At 39.3% G+C, this 15,471-nt stretch overlaps 1 protein-coding gene across 1 annotated transcript in view; it reads right to left on the reverse strand.

Moving 5' to 3' along the window:
* Window positions 1-15,471, reverse strand: part of DCDC2 (doublecortin domain containing 2) — a 153,744-nt gene that overhangs the window by 21,003 nt on the left and 117,270 nt on the right. Inside the window, exon 9 of the mRNA XM_043450799.1 lies at window positions 7,883-7,983. Coding sequence (XP_043306734.1) covers window positions 7,883-7,983 — 101 coding nt within the window. The remainder of the gene's footprint in view (window positions 1-7,882; window positions 7,984-15,471) is intronic.

Genomic DNA, 15,471 nt, shown 5'->3' on the forward strand with positions numbered 1-15,471 from the left:
GGGAAACAGAAGAGTACCCAGGGCTTCCCTGGTGGCTCAGGGGTAAAGAATCTGCCTGCCAAGGTAGGCGACATGGGTTCAGTTCTTGGGCCGGGAAGATCTGACATGCCACAGAGTAACGAAGCCCGTGTACCACAAACATTAAGCCTGTGCTCTAGAGCCTGGGGACCACAACGACCGAGCCCACGAGTCACAGCTACTGCAGCCCATGTGCCCCAGAGCCCGTGATCCACACGAGAAATCACCACAATGAGAAGCCCGTGTATCACAGCTGGAGAGTAGGTCCCGACTTGGCACAACTAGAGAAAAACCTGCGCAGAAACAAAGATCCAGCACAGCCAAAAATAGATACATAAATAATTTTTAAAAAAGAGAGAGCACGCATACAAGGCCCACTAAGGAGACTCTATATTGTAAGCCTTGTGCCAGCCAAAAAGATTCTCTCATAGGAGCTGGGTCACAGGCTGCCAGTCTGTCATCCTTGGTGCAGAGTGTATGAAGACAGTTTATTTTCACAGTGATGAATTCGTGTGAAAGTGATTTCTGGTTAAACACAGCAGATTGAACAAATGTGTGGGGGGTTTTTTTCTTAGCTGTCTTCTGATTCCCCTCTAAAATTTAGGTAAGGGAAATTTTTAAAGGGATGAACCTCTAGGGACACAGGGGCCTAAAAAGGAAATAACAGCTCCCAAACCTGGGAAACTGTCAAGCTAGTAGATATGGGACCAATAACAGCAGAACTGAGGAAGCTAAAATTTGAGTTTGTAGGAAGGCAGGGAGAGCCAAGAAGCAAGCTTTGCATGTTGAAAAAAAACTATAGAAGGGATTGGAGGCACCATCCATCTCTGAAAGAAGGGGCATAAAGGGAACTAGAAATATGTGGATTGGCTTAGAACCTTTAAAAAGAAGGAGGTAGGCTTCCAAGATACCCTTTCTGCCCTTGGAGAAATAAAGGAGGCTTATTCTTTAAAGATGTTGAACCATAAAGAGGCTGGACTCAAGCATAGTGAGAAAAAAGGCACCAAACTGAAACCCAGAAGAATAAACCCCTCTGCTTAAACAGTCTTTTACTTAAGGTATCCATGCCTCCTTCCCACAGTCAGATTCCAAAGTGCTCACAGCCAAGCTTACACCATCATGACAAGAGATCGAAAGATTCTACTTAACAGAAACAGACCAACCCAAGGGAATAACACAGATATTGAAAACTAGAGGTATGTCAATGAAATATAGCAAAATCAACCACTAGAGTGAAACTTCATTAGCTTGATGAGCTCTGCCAATGCACACAGAATTCCCTAAACTAAACAGAGTTTAGTTGCTTCACTCTAGACTCTAACCATAAACTTAAATTTATACAATGATACATGTCAAATATATTGCAATTTTTAAAAAGTCTAACCAGACAGCCAAGCAGAAACTCTAACATGGAAACAGAGATCACGAAGGTAGAAAGAAATAAGAGGGAAAAAAATAAACATAGTTCAGGAAAAGAAAGTTTAAAATAATAGATTAATCCTTGGAGACAGAAGGGAAGATATCACATATATAAAACAAGAATAGGATGCTATAAAAAGGAACAGTTACAGAATATGAAAGAGTTCTTAAAAATTAAAAATACAATGGCTTGAAAAAAATCAATAGATGGAAAATAAATTCTGAAGCTTGTTGATTTTTTTTAAGTTGAGAAAATAGCAAAAAAAATCCATAAAGATATAGGAGGTCCTATACCCAAATACTTGGAGCTCCAGAAGAAAGGTAGAGAAACAGAGAGAAGAACATTACCTAAGAAATATTTTTTTCCAGAACTGAAAAATATAAATTTTCAGAATAAAACAGCCCAGTAAGTACCCAGTGCAATAAATAAAAAGACCTGCACCAAAGCATGTAACTGAAAATTTTCAGAACACCAAGAAAAAAGAAAAGAGTTTAAAAGCTTCCAGAGACAGAAAAAGGATTATTTATAGAGGCCCAGGAAACAGAATGCCATCAGACTTCCCAACCATTCTAGATGGAAAGGACAGTTGAGCAACACTCTCAGGATTCTGAGAGAAGCTATGTCTAACCTAGAATTTTATATCTAGTCCTGCTTACAATCAAGTTTGGGTAAAGAAAAAAAAAAGACATTTTCAGACTTGCAGAATCTCAAGAAATGACAGTGCCTCCCACGAAGCTTTTCCCAGGCAGCTGTTAGAGGTGAGCTCCACAAAACCAGCAAAGGTATGACCAAGAAAGAGGAAGATGCAGAACCTAATAGGGAACCCACCCACTGGAGAAGCAAAAGAACTTCCCAAAATAATGGGGCTGAAAAATACCAGGAGAATTCTGAAAACCAGATCCAAAAACCAACTAACCAGCCTGATGACTGAGGCAGATGACTGAAGGGCTTGAGGAAAAGACGAACTTGAGATTAATTTATTATTGTCACTGTGTACATTTGAGTACATCAAGAAGAGATCAATAGTCCTGGTAGTTTGCAGATGGCTTGGAAATAGCTACACAGATGACAAAACTAATCAAATGAAACCTTAGAAAACTAAGCAAAAAAAAATTTTTTTTTAATATAGGCAATTACTAAAATAGGGAGGAGGAAAAAATATTACCAGAGAAAGAAAAAGTGACTATCCTCTATGGCTCAGCTAAAATAATACTTCCAGAGTAAAAATAATGTGCAGATAGAACACTGATTTGGGGAAAATATTACTATAAAACTAGAATGTAAAGAAAGAAGGAGAAAGGTGTGTGTGTGAATATAGCCTGATTTGGTGGGGGGAGGGGGAGGCAGGGGTTGGTAAGAGATCTAAATAATTATCTTCCATCATCATTACAGGTAAAATTAATAAATAATGTCTAAATTTGAAAAGTAAAATAAGGTATTTAAGATGTCACCAATTAAAAGGATCTCCATTATGTTATATGTCTTAGAATTTTTAAAATGCCAATTAAACTATGACATGTCATCACTTGTAAGGCTCAAAGATCTCAGAGGTATTAAAATAGAGTGAAGAGAACATGTGGTTTAGGAACATAGCCATGTATTCCATGAGAAATAGCTAACAGCTCAAATCAGATCTGTAGAGCAAGAATTCAGGTAGGAAAGGCTGGGACAAGCGGTTGCTATTTTTGTCATAATTTTTGTTAGATTGGTTGATTTTTTTAAAAGAGTATATGTGCAACTTTGTTATTACGGATTTATTAAGTTTTAAATCAATCAATAACAAAATAGTATATATCAAAACTCCAATTAAAAAAAAAAAAGCTTTCACTGCTCCTGTGTTCATGATGCTTAAATGTCATTTAAAGAAACTATTTACCATTAAAAGAAAAATCTTGCAATTCTCATTTTATTACTGGTTTTAGTGGTTTTAGTTGCTAAGTCATGTCTGACTCTTGCAACCCCATGGACTGTAGCCTGCCAGGCTCCTCTGTCCATGGGACTCTCTAGGCACAAATACTGGAGTGGATTGCCAATATCTTACTCAAAATCTACTACAAATGGATGGAAAATGCTATAAAACAATCCAAGACCACTCTGAAGTTACTATCTACATTTTCTGCTCTCTTTTCTCAAATGGCACAAAATCCAAAATATAATTGCTTCTTGCCTATTTTATAGGTATTTATTTGCCTGTGTCTTTGAGATGGTGGCTTCTCCTGTCTGATCTTTACCTACTAGAGACAGTTTACTTATCTATAATGGAACAGTTTCATTTCTTGCCTCCTTAGCTTGGAAAAGCATCCGTGTATAAATGGAGCATATTGACACATACGTCATCAGTGCTAGGGTACACAACCACAGATATTGGATAATCAGGCACTTGCTTCACTGCTTATGGGAAGCCAGATTGATTTGCAATGTGCAGGCAAAAAAAAAAAAAATTTATTTTTTAAAAGGGTATTTTATTCTTATGAGACCTAAACTCTTCCCTGAGAAAAGAAATCAGTTTTGGCCTCCCCAAATCCATGAAAGAACGTGATATTCCTCAGTTTCCCACAGTTTTGGCAGTATTAGACTCAGGATTGTTAATTTGTCTCTTAAAAGAAAAAAGTAGGCATCTAGACCTTGGGACAGAGCTCAAACATGGTTTTAGCTGAAATTAGTACACAACACCCCATTACACACACTTAACCACACAAACACAAAGCCAGATGGGACGTAGAGGCTGAGTGAGATCTAAAATTTTACCATACTTAACAAGCTGACACATTAGCCTGCCATCTTTTCACGGATGCTGGCAGAAGACAAGAGTCTACTGGCTCAGAGACAAAGGCCTCTACCGCTCACAGCAACAGCAATAGCCAGAGGATTGGCATTTGTACCTGCTGCCCAAGGCTCCGTTCCCACAGGGCCTTGTGAAGGGGGAGATACACAGGGCGGCTTGCAGGACAGCGGAAGAACCCCAAGCTTAGGGAACCCAAATCATGTTTTCCAAATATTTTTGTGATAAAACAAACATAACATAAAATTTTACCACTTTAACTTGTCTTCAGCATACAATTCAATGGCACCACGTCTTTTACAATGGATAGTAAACCTGCCTGACCTTTGCACCATAGGGAGACACTATCTTTACTATACTGACCCATAAACAAACCTAGCCTTCGCTCCACACCAGAATTTATCAATCTCAGCACTGTTGACATTTTGGACTGGATACCTCTTTGTCATGAGAAGAGTCAAGTTGTGAGGAATTACAAGATACTGAGCAGATTCCTTGCTCATTAGATGAGCAGCAGATTCCTACCCATTAGATGTTAGTAGCGCTCGCTCATTTATAATGATCAAAAGTGTGCCCAGAAACAGCCAACTGTCCCCTTGGAAGCAAATCACCTTCAATTGAGAATGACTGTTTCAGAGGAGGTCACTATCTCTGTGTTTGGAGGCTGTTCACTAGGCAAATATCCTTGATAAAGCAGTCCCGAACAAAGGCAATCTGTGCCTTTACTCACAAAACATGCAAAAACACCAGCGATCCATGGTGAACGGCCTCTCAACAGAGGCCTTAATCCTTACTTCTGAAACAAGATCTGTTTTTCAGACATGTATAAAGTACTTGGTCAATCTGCACTTGATATTTACATACACACACACACATATTTACACACACACCCACACATACACACACCCTTCTTCATGGTCCTTTGACTAAAGTTACAAGAACAACTGAGATGATGAGAAACAAGTCCAAAGAAATGAAGCAGGTATGGCCCCAAAGGAAATATGCTGTTGTGCTGTGCTTAGCCGTGTCCAAATCTTTAAGACCTTGTAGACTGTAGCCCACCAGGCTCTCCCGTCCATGGGGATTGTCCAGGCAACAATACTGGAGTGGGTAGCCCTGCCCTCCTCCAAGGGAACTTTGCAACCCAGGGATCAAACCCAGGTCTCCCTCACTGCAGGGAGATTCTTTACCATCTGAGCCACTAGGGAAGCCCAAGAATACTGGAGTGGGCAGCCTATCCCTTCTCCAGGGAGTCTTCCCGACCCAGGAATCGAACCAGGGTCTTCTGCGTTGCAGCTGGATTCTTTACTCGCTGAGTTACCCGGGAGGCCCCAAAAGGAAATAGCTGAGCCCAGGAGTATATGATGGATATTTCCTTTCTTATGCAAGAATTTTTTTCCCTTCCTTGGGTTAATAATTGACCTTTTGCAGGGAGGAGGGCATTTAATACTCTTCCCCAGATCACTTCTGTGGTTTGAAGTTAGATCTGGATACAAATCCCAATTCTTCTACTTAACAGTACAACTGATGAGCAAGTAATTCTACCTGTAGGAGCTTACTTTTCATATATAAGGTGGGGGTGATAAGACCTACCTTACAGGGTTGTCATCACAATTCTATGAGCTAAAAGTGCCCAGTACAGTGCCTGGCACTCAGTAAGTACTGAATAAATTGTAGTTATTGCTTTACAAACATCACCATTAGGGCAGGTCCTCAGCATCCCTGGTAGTTCAGATGGTAAAGAATCTGCCTGCAATGCAGGAGACCAGAGTTCAGTCCCTATGCAGGGAAGATCCCCTGGAGAAGCAAATAGCAACCCACTCTAGTACTCTTGCCTGAAAAATCCCATGGACAGAGGAGCCTGGCAGGCTACAGTACATGGGGTTGCAAAGAGTCAAACACGATGGAATGACTAATACTTCCACTTTTTTCTTTTCTGTTCTTACTTATGATCAGCTTTACATTAATGTCTCCACACTCTTGCTTGGTTTTTCACATTATTTATGACATAACTACTTAGAGCAAAGATCTATGGAGCAAAGATTACCAGGCCACAAAGAGAATGACTCTAAGACCTGACTTCATAAGCATCTCGGCCAACCCCTTGAGCAAGACAATCCTAGCTCCACTACCAATAGGTTCAAAGAAATACCTAAATAGGTCAAAACCTACTCTGACCTTTTCGTTACCTGGTTTTCTTTTCTTCAAACTGACATCAATTTGTTGAAATTACCCAGCCTTTAGCAATCTGTTTAATCAGTCTCTCTTGCATACTTGTATTTAAATAGGCTAGCATTCTTGTGTCAAATAAGAAATAAAGCTCTGCAGACTCTTTCCAAGGCTGTTCAAGTATTATCGAGATCAATTTCCCCTACATCCCCTCCTCTTTCCGGTGATCATCCAACTCACAAGTAAAGAAATACCTATCACAGATTACAAAACTTAAGTGATTAACAGAGAGATCTCCCTTCCATAGTAAAGCTATGACCTTCCCTTGATATTTGGCATTTTTGACTCTGGAATATAAATTAGTCTTGGTTCCCACTGCTCTTAGGTGTTGTACAAGCGTGATGATTCCTCTTCTTTGTCTTAAAATATAATATTTAATTATAGCTTCACTGAAGACTTAAAATCCCAGTTTCCCTCAGGGAAAAAATACCTACAACTGGAGTTTATGAAAAATTGTTAGTTGTAGCTAATCCTGGGTAATAAATTGGATTTTGGAAATCTGTGTGATTTTTAACACACTAAGCTTCTCATCAGGAAGGCGACGCTCACAGAAAATGCCTGTGGAATAATCAGGCAGTGACTTCACTGCTGCACTGTTAAGACAAATACAACTGAGAATATCATCTACGGAATTTGTTGGATTGTGAAAATTTGCTCTTTGAAAAGGAAACATCACATAATAGTCAGAGAACAAGTGGCAATTTCTGGTGATTTTTTGTATTCCCTTGAGCCTGGGATTATGAATTCCCCCTCCTCACTTAAATTCCAATCCTCCACTTAGAATTGTAAGGAACCTGACTGAATTGTATTAAAAAGCCTAAATGACTTTTATTTCTTGTGTCATTTAGCCAGAATGAATACTACTCAGTCTCTTCCCTAAGAACATGTGTGTACACACACACACACACACACACACACACACACACACACACACACACTTCTATAGCACAGTGTTCCACTGGCCGAAAAAGAAAATCAATACACACTTAGCAAATATTTGAGCTGCATTTATGTAAGCAATTCCTTCAACGAAAAACAAATTCCAACCATAGCCATTTCAAGGACCCTAAAGGAGAGAAGATAACAGCATTTTCAAACTGCTGTTCTAAATGGAGGACTTTCTTTTTCTAGATAAAACCCCCAAGCCAATACTCTGTTGTATCAAAGCTTCTTCCTCTGTATCTCATACCTGACTCCAACCCGCCTCATTCTTCAGTGCTGTTTATTAAAGATATACCACTTTCTGTAATAAAGACTGTCCTAATGACTCCTCTTTGTAGGAATACTAGGAAAAACTGAAGGTGTTTTATTTTTAAGGTCATTCTAGCTACCTGAGAAGGTTTAACATATCTGCATGAAAACAGCATCCCACAAAACTTGAAAGAAAATGGGAGTCGTTGGTTCACACGTCTTTTTAAAGGCATAGTGGCTACCTGGTCCACTGGAATCTCAACTTGAGTGTCTTCATCTTCTTGGACTTCAGCTGCCCCCCGCGTTTCTGATCTCTCCTCTCCAGCTTTGAAAACGCCTTCATCTATAATTTGAGACAAATACACAGTGAAAATCAAAATCCAATTGTGACATCATGTGGCCGAATGTTGAAATTACAATCACATTCCTAATGATTCTTTTTTTATAGGTATTCTGGTTCCCCTTGTATTGGCAAGATTTTTGTAGCCCCTAATTCTTCTCGATTTTCACTGGGAAAATGTTCAGTAACCCAAACAAGGCTGACCCAGAGGAGCAGGGCTGTGTCCCAGCCTCCCCCTCACCTTCTGGTACCGACTAAAACAACACAATCCTGCACAGATATTTAGAAGGGCAAGATTTCCCACCTATTATCTCTTTTCGCTCCTCCTAGCCATGAAGCAATGATGATGCTTGGTGCTTGAAAATACTACTTTTAGCAATTTGCCTTCCCCAAAAGAATGCTATACACTGAAAATAATAGAACAATTCTCTCCATTCTGAGTAACATCAAAAATATTTTTACTGCAACAGAATCAGAGCTAACTCCGTATCTCACACAAATCAATCTTTCATTTTGCAGGTTTCCACAGGATTTTCACAACATATGTCTTAAAATCCTTAACTACGAAACATAACCCAAATCTTTAAGATGTTAGGTTAAGCTCCTTCAATTTGTTCTCCTATGGAAAGCAGTAAGGACTGTTCTCCATATTTGAAGTCACTTCAAACGTCTTCCCTCTGTCTTCCTTTCTCCAGGCCAAGTAATCAAAGAATCACAGGACCATTCGTCATTTTGTCTATCTGTTTGCCTCAGGACAGGTCTAATGCTTCAGTCATTCTCACGGATGTTTTCTCTGCCCGGTCATTTAAAATCTCCAGGGATGGAGATCCCACCTCCTTCTCTGATAATCTATCGCAGCATGTGATTACCCTTACAGTCTAGAAAATGTTTTCATCTTTTGTCTTAAAACCCCTTCTACTTCTCAAATGGAAACTTCTCTCTCAGAGCACAAATATTTAACACATTCCACATGATAATATTTCATATTGCCCAAGTTGTGAAGTCACTCTTCATAAAGCATAAAATACAACTTTACATTCGCTGAGGCTCAATTGTATGTGAGACACAATAGGGGCCAATGTGGCCATATAAGATATAAGTGAGATTGAGATTTCTTTCAAGTTGCTTACAGACTAATGAGCAGATAGAAATATATACACATCATCAATAAAGTGCCCTGATGTAAAAGGAATAAGGTCTATAATAGAGCCCTGTGGAAGCTTAGGAGGTACAGCCAAGTGAAAAAGGAAGAAAGGAAGGAGAGAGGAAATATAACCAAACTCAAGTCCTTTTCATTTCTCCTAGAGAAACCATTTTCCTTTTTAATTACTTCTCTACTATCCTTTTTTAAAACCAGGAATAACAGAGCTGCCCTCAAAGCTGATTCAACATGTTAGATTAATTCACATAGGTTAATTTATTTTTTATTGAAGTATAGTTAATTTACAATGGCGTGTTAGTTTCAAGTATACAACAAAGTGATTCAGTTACACACACACACACACACATATGTATATATTCTTTTCCATATTTTTCCATTGTAGGTTATTATAACATATTGAGTATAGCTCCCTGTGCTATACATTAGGTCCTTGTTGTTTATCTATTTTATATATCAGTTCAGTTCAGTCACTCAGTCGTGTCTGACTCTTTGCGAACCCATGGACTGCAGCACACCAGGCTTCCCAGTCCATCACTAACTCCCAGAGCTTGCTCAAACTCATGTCCATCAAATCAGTGATGCCATCCAACCATCTCATCCTCTGTCGTCCCCTTCTCCTCCTGCCTTCAATCTTTCCCAGCATTAGGGTCTTTTCTAAAGAATCAGTTCTTCTCATCAGTTGGCCAAAGTAAAGGAGCTTAAGTTTCAGCATCAGTCCTTCCAATAAGTATTCAGGACAATTTCCTTTAGGGTGGACTGGTTTGATGACCTTGCAGTGATCGGTACTATTTTATATATAATAGTGTATATACGCTAATCTCAAATTCCTAATTTATCTCCCCCTACCCAGTTGCTATCCTCTTTGGTAAGCATAAGTTTGGTGTTTGTGTGTGTGTGTGTGTCTGTTTGTCTGTTTCTTTTTTGTAAATAAATTCATTTGGATCATATTTTAGATTCCACATATAAGTGTTATCATGTGATATTTGTCTTTCTGTCTGACTTAATTGGTCTAATGGTTATGTCCTGACTCCATTGACTCTTATGACTGAAAATATAGATTCCAAAATGTAATTGCAGCTCAGCATATCAGAAGAAAGAATACAGAAAAACAAAACAGAAAATGTGGTGATGTTCTCATGTACTGATGTTTAGCTTGGAGTAAATGCAGAAAGTTTTGGTCACAAGTTCAACAAAGCAATTCTCGAGCTAAGAAAAGTACGGGGAAGGACACTTCAAGGGGCAAGGAAAATAGCTTATAATTATTCTGTCCGAAAAGAAGAGAAGTGAAAGGGAGTAATCTAAGTCTATAAAATCGGAGTCTACAAGGAGAGGGTAAGTGGATATTTCTCTCTCCACCAAATTCTGGAACACGAAACTCAATGAAATAATAAACATTACATTGATGGTAGAAGACATTAATTAAATGATAGAAAAATAAATTCCCCTTTACTCACATGTGGAGTTCATAATTCTGAGAATGTGTAGAGGCAGAATAAACGAATTTCAAACAGGGCTGCACATTTTATCAAATGTTATCCCCAAAATGGTTTAAAAAGGGAAAATTCAGGGTGTTTGACATTCCTTTCTGCCTTCTGAATTACTTTAAAAGACAACAATCATAGTAATCCACACAATGTCCTTTAAAGACAGATGCTGGTCCCGGCAGACTATGACCTATGTCCATGACTTTTGGGAATGACATATTTGCATCCGAGTGTTGCCCATGCTTTCAAAGAGGCCACAAAGAGAAACCTACAGGTACTAAAGAAATATACTGGTGGTGCTCACGTTCAATGAAATGTTTAGCTGTATCTGAGCAGAGCTCTGGACGGCTTGCAGATGTGTTTTAGGATAAACATTTCACAGGAAAAGAAGAATGAGATCAATAATAATAAATAACATGGAAAGGGTGCTGGAATGGAGAAATGGCAACCACGAGGACAGAAACAGCAAGAAGCCAAGTCAGCAAAGCTCGGCATTGTGCGCAGTGACGGAAACACAGAACACAAAGGCCAAAGTGTTTGGGTGCAGTATGGCATAGGATTTGTTCCTCACCGAATGGAGATGTGCAAGCCACCTCCTTCAGTAGCACGGCGCAAGAAAGAAACATTGGAAATAAATAGTAATGGAAAAAAAAGCAGCGAGAAAGTTACTTTCTGATAAGAAAAAGGACTTGAATTTTTATTAAAATTTTGTATGAAATTTAAAATAGAGGAATACGATTTTCTAGTGGAAATTTTTTAAACAGCATTTTCTGATCATAGATTATTTAATATGCATGCATGCATTTTAGAAAACTTGGGAGATGAAGAAAACAAATATCCCATGACCCAGAGATTCCCTCCCCTTCCTCTCACATGCTCACACACACACACACACACACACACACACACTCATAAAAATGAGATCCTAATGTATATATAATTTCAAAATATTTTTTTACTTTCAAATCATGTCATGAGTATTTCTCATGTCAGTAAATATTATTGGAACACATAATAAATTGATGGGTCCATATGTAATTAATGGATGATGAACCTGGATTCTTGCATATTCCCATACTTAGAAAAGCAATAAAACCATTAACTAAGTAAGCTATCTTTTCCTTGAAAATAGCACTGACCTTCTACCAAGATGAGTGCTGGATTAAACATACCCCTTTGTCAAAATCATATATGTACTGGCCTCCCTCTTTATCACTTCAGAACAGTTCTCAGAGCTCTCAGAGGCTACCTCCCAGGTTAAAATCCTCAGATTGGCTCAAATAAAATTTTCCATTTCTTTCTTTGATTGACTACTGACTAATTTTTTTCATGGAAACTACTATGTTTTTTTCTATAAGAACATACTATGATAAAGTTTAATTTCTATCAATAAATTAGGCACAAGAGAATATCTGAATTTCCAGCACCACTATTCTTTTTTTAATATTTTATTTTTCGTTATTGATTTGGCTACACCAGATCTTAGTTGTGGCATGCAAGATCTTTAGTTGTGGCATGTGGGATCTGGTTCCCGAACCAGGGATTGAACCCAGCCCCCTACACTGGGAACACGGTTGTCTTAGCCACTGGATCACCAGGCAAGTCCCCAGCATCACTACTCTTGCACTTTGGGGCCACTATTTAAGTAAGATAAGGGTTCCTTCTAACACAAGCACTGCAATACCTCTACAGTCCATCTGGTAAGAGGACTTACCAGAGTAACCGAGAGTAACCAAGAGGGTTACTGAAGTGTTTAAAGAGTGGGATAAGCTGGACAAAGGGCTGATTCACCTCCTGGGCAGGAAGAAGTGGGAGGGCGTGAGATTTCATCGTGCTTCTCAGAAGAGCATGCAATTTAAAACTTATGACTTGTTTGTTTCTGGAGTCTTTCATTTAATATTTTCCAACCATGGTTGACTGTGGGGGACTGAAACTGTAGAAAGCAAAACCACAGATAAAGGGAAACTACTGTACTTCATTCAGGGCCAAACTGGATGTTCAAAAACATGACGAACCCTCATGATGAGTGTTCAAGGGCATGTGAATGTTCAGTGTGAAAGTTCAAGAGCAGGCCTGAAAACTAGAAAATTAAAAATAACACCAAAGAATTGCCAACAAGGCCAAAATGCAATGGTAAAGAATTAGACTGTTACAGTATATTCCCCTTCTGCCAGTGCCACAGTAAAAAGGAACTAAAAAGGGGCAGATGGGGGGGATAAGTTGGGAGACTGGGACTGACATATACAGACTACTATATATATATATACACACACACAAAATAGATAATTAATAAAAACCTACTTATAGCACAGGGAACTCTACTCAATACTCTTAATGATCTATATGGAAAAAGAACCTTAAAAAAAGTGAATATGTGTTTAACTGATTTACTTTGCTATATACCTGAGACTAACATATAACACTGTAAATCAAATATACTCCAATAAAAATGAATTTGAAAAAAAGAAAATCACAAAAAAAGCTACTGAACACACACCCCATGGAAGAAGGCAAACATAAAACATTAAAAACTTAAAACACCTGCTTGCAAGGATAGATAACACAAGAAATTTCAAGTTTTTGCAAAAATATTAAGTTTTTCATCAAGAGTGGTCCTATGCAAGCACTTCAAAACCTAAACTACTTTCCCTTTATTAGGACTGCTCATTTAAACTTGCACAGTAAAGTTAGATCATAATGGCAATCATTATGTGCAATGATTGTATAGGTATTGCTACCAATAGCTCAGATGTCCTAATCACAACTCATTAAGAGTAGGTGCTACCTAGGGTCGGCTTTCCAGCTCGCTCAGTGGTAAAGAATCTGCCTGCCAATGCAGAAGATGCAGGTTCTATCCCCGGGTTGAGAAGATACCCTGGAGAAGGAAATGGCAAGCCACTCCAGTATTCTTGCCTGGAAAATTCCACGGGCAGAGGAGCCTGGCGGGCTACACTCCATGGGGTCGCAGAGACATACCTGAGAGACTGAGCATGCATGCTACCGAGAGCAAGGGGTTTAGCGTTTAATGGAACAGACGAATACTTTTATTGTCCCTCAGGATTTACATAAAAACAAGAATTTAGTCTTACTCCATCCCAACATCAACAAGTGCCCCTTTTTGTCATATACCACCTGCCTGTGAAATTTTGGTGCACCAATAATCATCTTACCCACATTCAAGATTTCTTCTAACCCTTATAACAAGCTTTAACATAATTTTCAACTGCTCATGTGCCAAAGATTCTCTAATCTATATCAGCCTCTTCATGGATCCCCAAGTTCATATATCCAATTACCTAACCTGACAAGTTGGATGTCTAATGGGCATCTCAACCTTAACATGGTCATAAGAGAACTCTGGGTCCCAAGCCTAAACTGTTCATCCTCTATATTCCTCATCCCATAACATAGTACCACCACTCAATCCCAAACCTGGGAATTCTTATTTCCATCTTGCTTTCACTCCCTATATCCATTCCATTCTAGCCTTGTCAATTCAATCTCCTTTTGAATACACTCCAAATATGTGAATATTATTTCCAGCTCCACTATCAACTTGGTTCAATCACCACTATCGGTTGGAGGGGCTATTACAACAGCTTACAAAGTAGGGTCCCCTCTCCTTCTGCTCTTGCTTTCCTCTAGATTATTCTCCACACAATAGTCAAGTAATATGAACAGATGATAAAAATTACTAAGAAGCTCTCCAACACTTTCCAACATACACAGAATCCAGGTTCCTTACTATGGTTTACAGAGATGTAATCTGGTCCTGAACTCCCTTTATGTGGTATGACCCCATTTCATACCAGTTTCTCTTTGCCCATTAAATTCCAGACACGTTTTGTTTCTCCAACAGCAAACTCGTTGCTCCCACATGCCTTTGTTGTTTTTACACCTTCTACCTGGAATACTCTTTTCCTCCCTTTTTCCATGATTAGCTGTTCCTTCTCATTCAGATCTCAGGAAACCTGCCTTGTACCAATTCAAGTCATTCACCACAATGCCGTCTAAACTCTCTCACTAGCATTTATTACTAGCTGGTATTTTTCTTGTTTATTTGGTGTTTTAGTGTTGCTCAGTCTCCACCAAAGTGTAGGCTCCAAGAGGGCAGGTACCACACCCTACTGTTTGCTGTTCTGTACCTAGTGTAGAAGAGAGCTCGGCACACAGGAGTCAAAAGGTGTTTGTTGAAAGAATGAAGAGCAAGCACTCAAAAATATTTGCTGCATGGAGACAGAATATAAAAACAGTACAATGTAAAAGCCACTAGCCCGGTCCATTAATTGTGTTGTTACAGGGTTTTTGCCCCAATCTGACCACACTTGGCACCATAGCATTTAAATGAGGAGGAGAGGGATAGAGGGAAGTGAAGAGAAAGAAGACTGGCATAAAAGTGACACAGGCATCAATACAAATGAGACCATGTGTGGTAGGTAAAATAACATGCTACCAAAGATCTCTCCACCCTAATCTTCAGAAACTGAGTAAGTCACTTCGTGTAGCAGAGGTGAATAAAGGTTGCAGATAGAACAACCGTTGCTAATTAGCTGACCTTGAGATGGGGAGATTATCCTAGATTATTCTTGTGGACCCAATGTCACCACAAAGGTCCTTGGAAATGAAGGAGAGTGGCGGGGAGATCAGTGTCAGGGGAAGGGCCATGGGGCCATTGCTGGCCCGGAAGATGGAAGGAGGCCATAAACCAGGGCATTGCAGCCAACCCTTCAAAACTAGCAAAGGGCAAGAAGAGAAAGTTCCCTCTTAGAGACTCTAGAAGGACTAAACCCTTGCCAATGCCGTGATTACAGCCCAGTGAGGACCATTTTGGAAATTCTGAGGTCC

This window comes from Cervus canadensis, chromosome 28 (genome assembly GCF_019320065.1).
Source record: "Cervus canadensis isolate Bull #8, Minnesota chromosome 28, ASM1932006v1, whole genome shotgun sequence".
In the NCBI taxonomy this organism is placed as follows: Eukaryota; Metazoa; Chordata; class Mammalia; order Artiodactyla; family Cervidae; genus Cervus; species Cervus canadensis.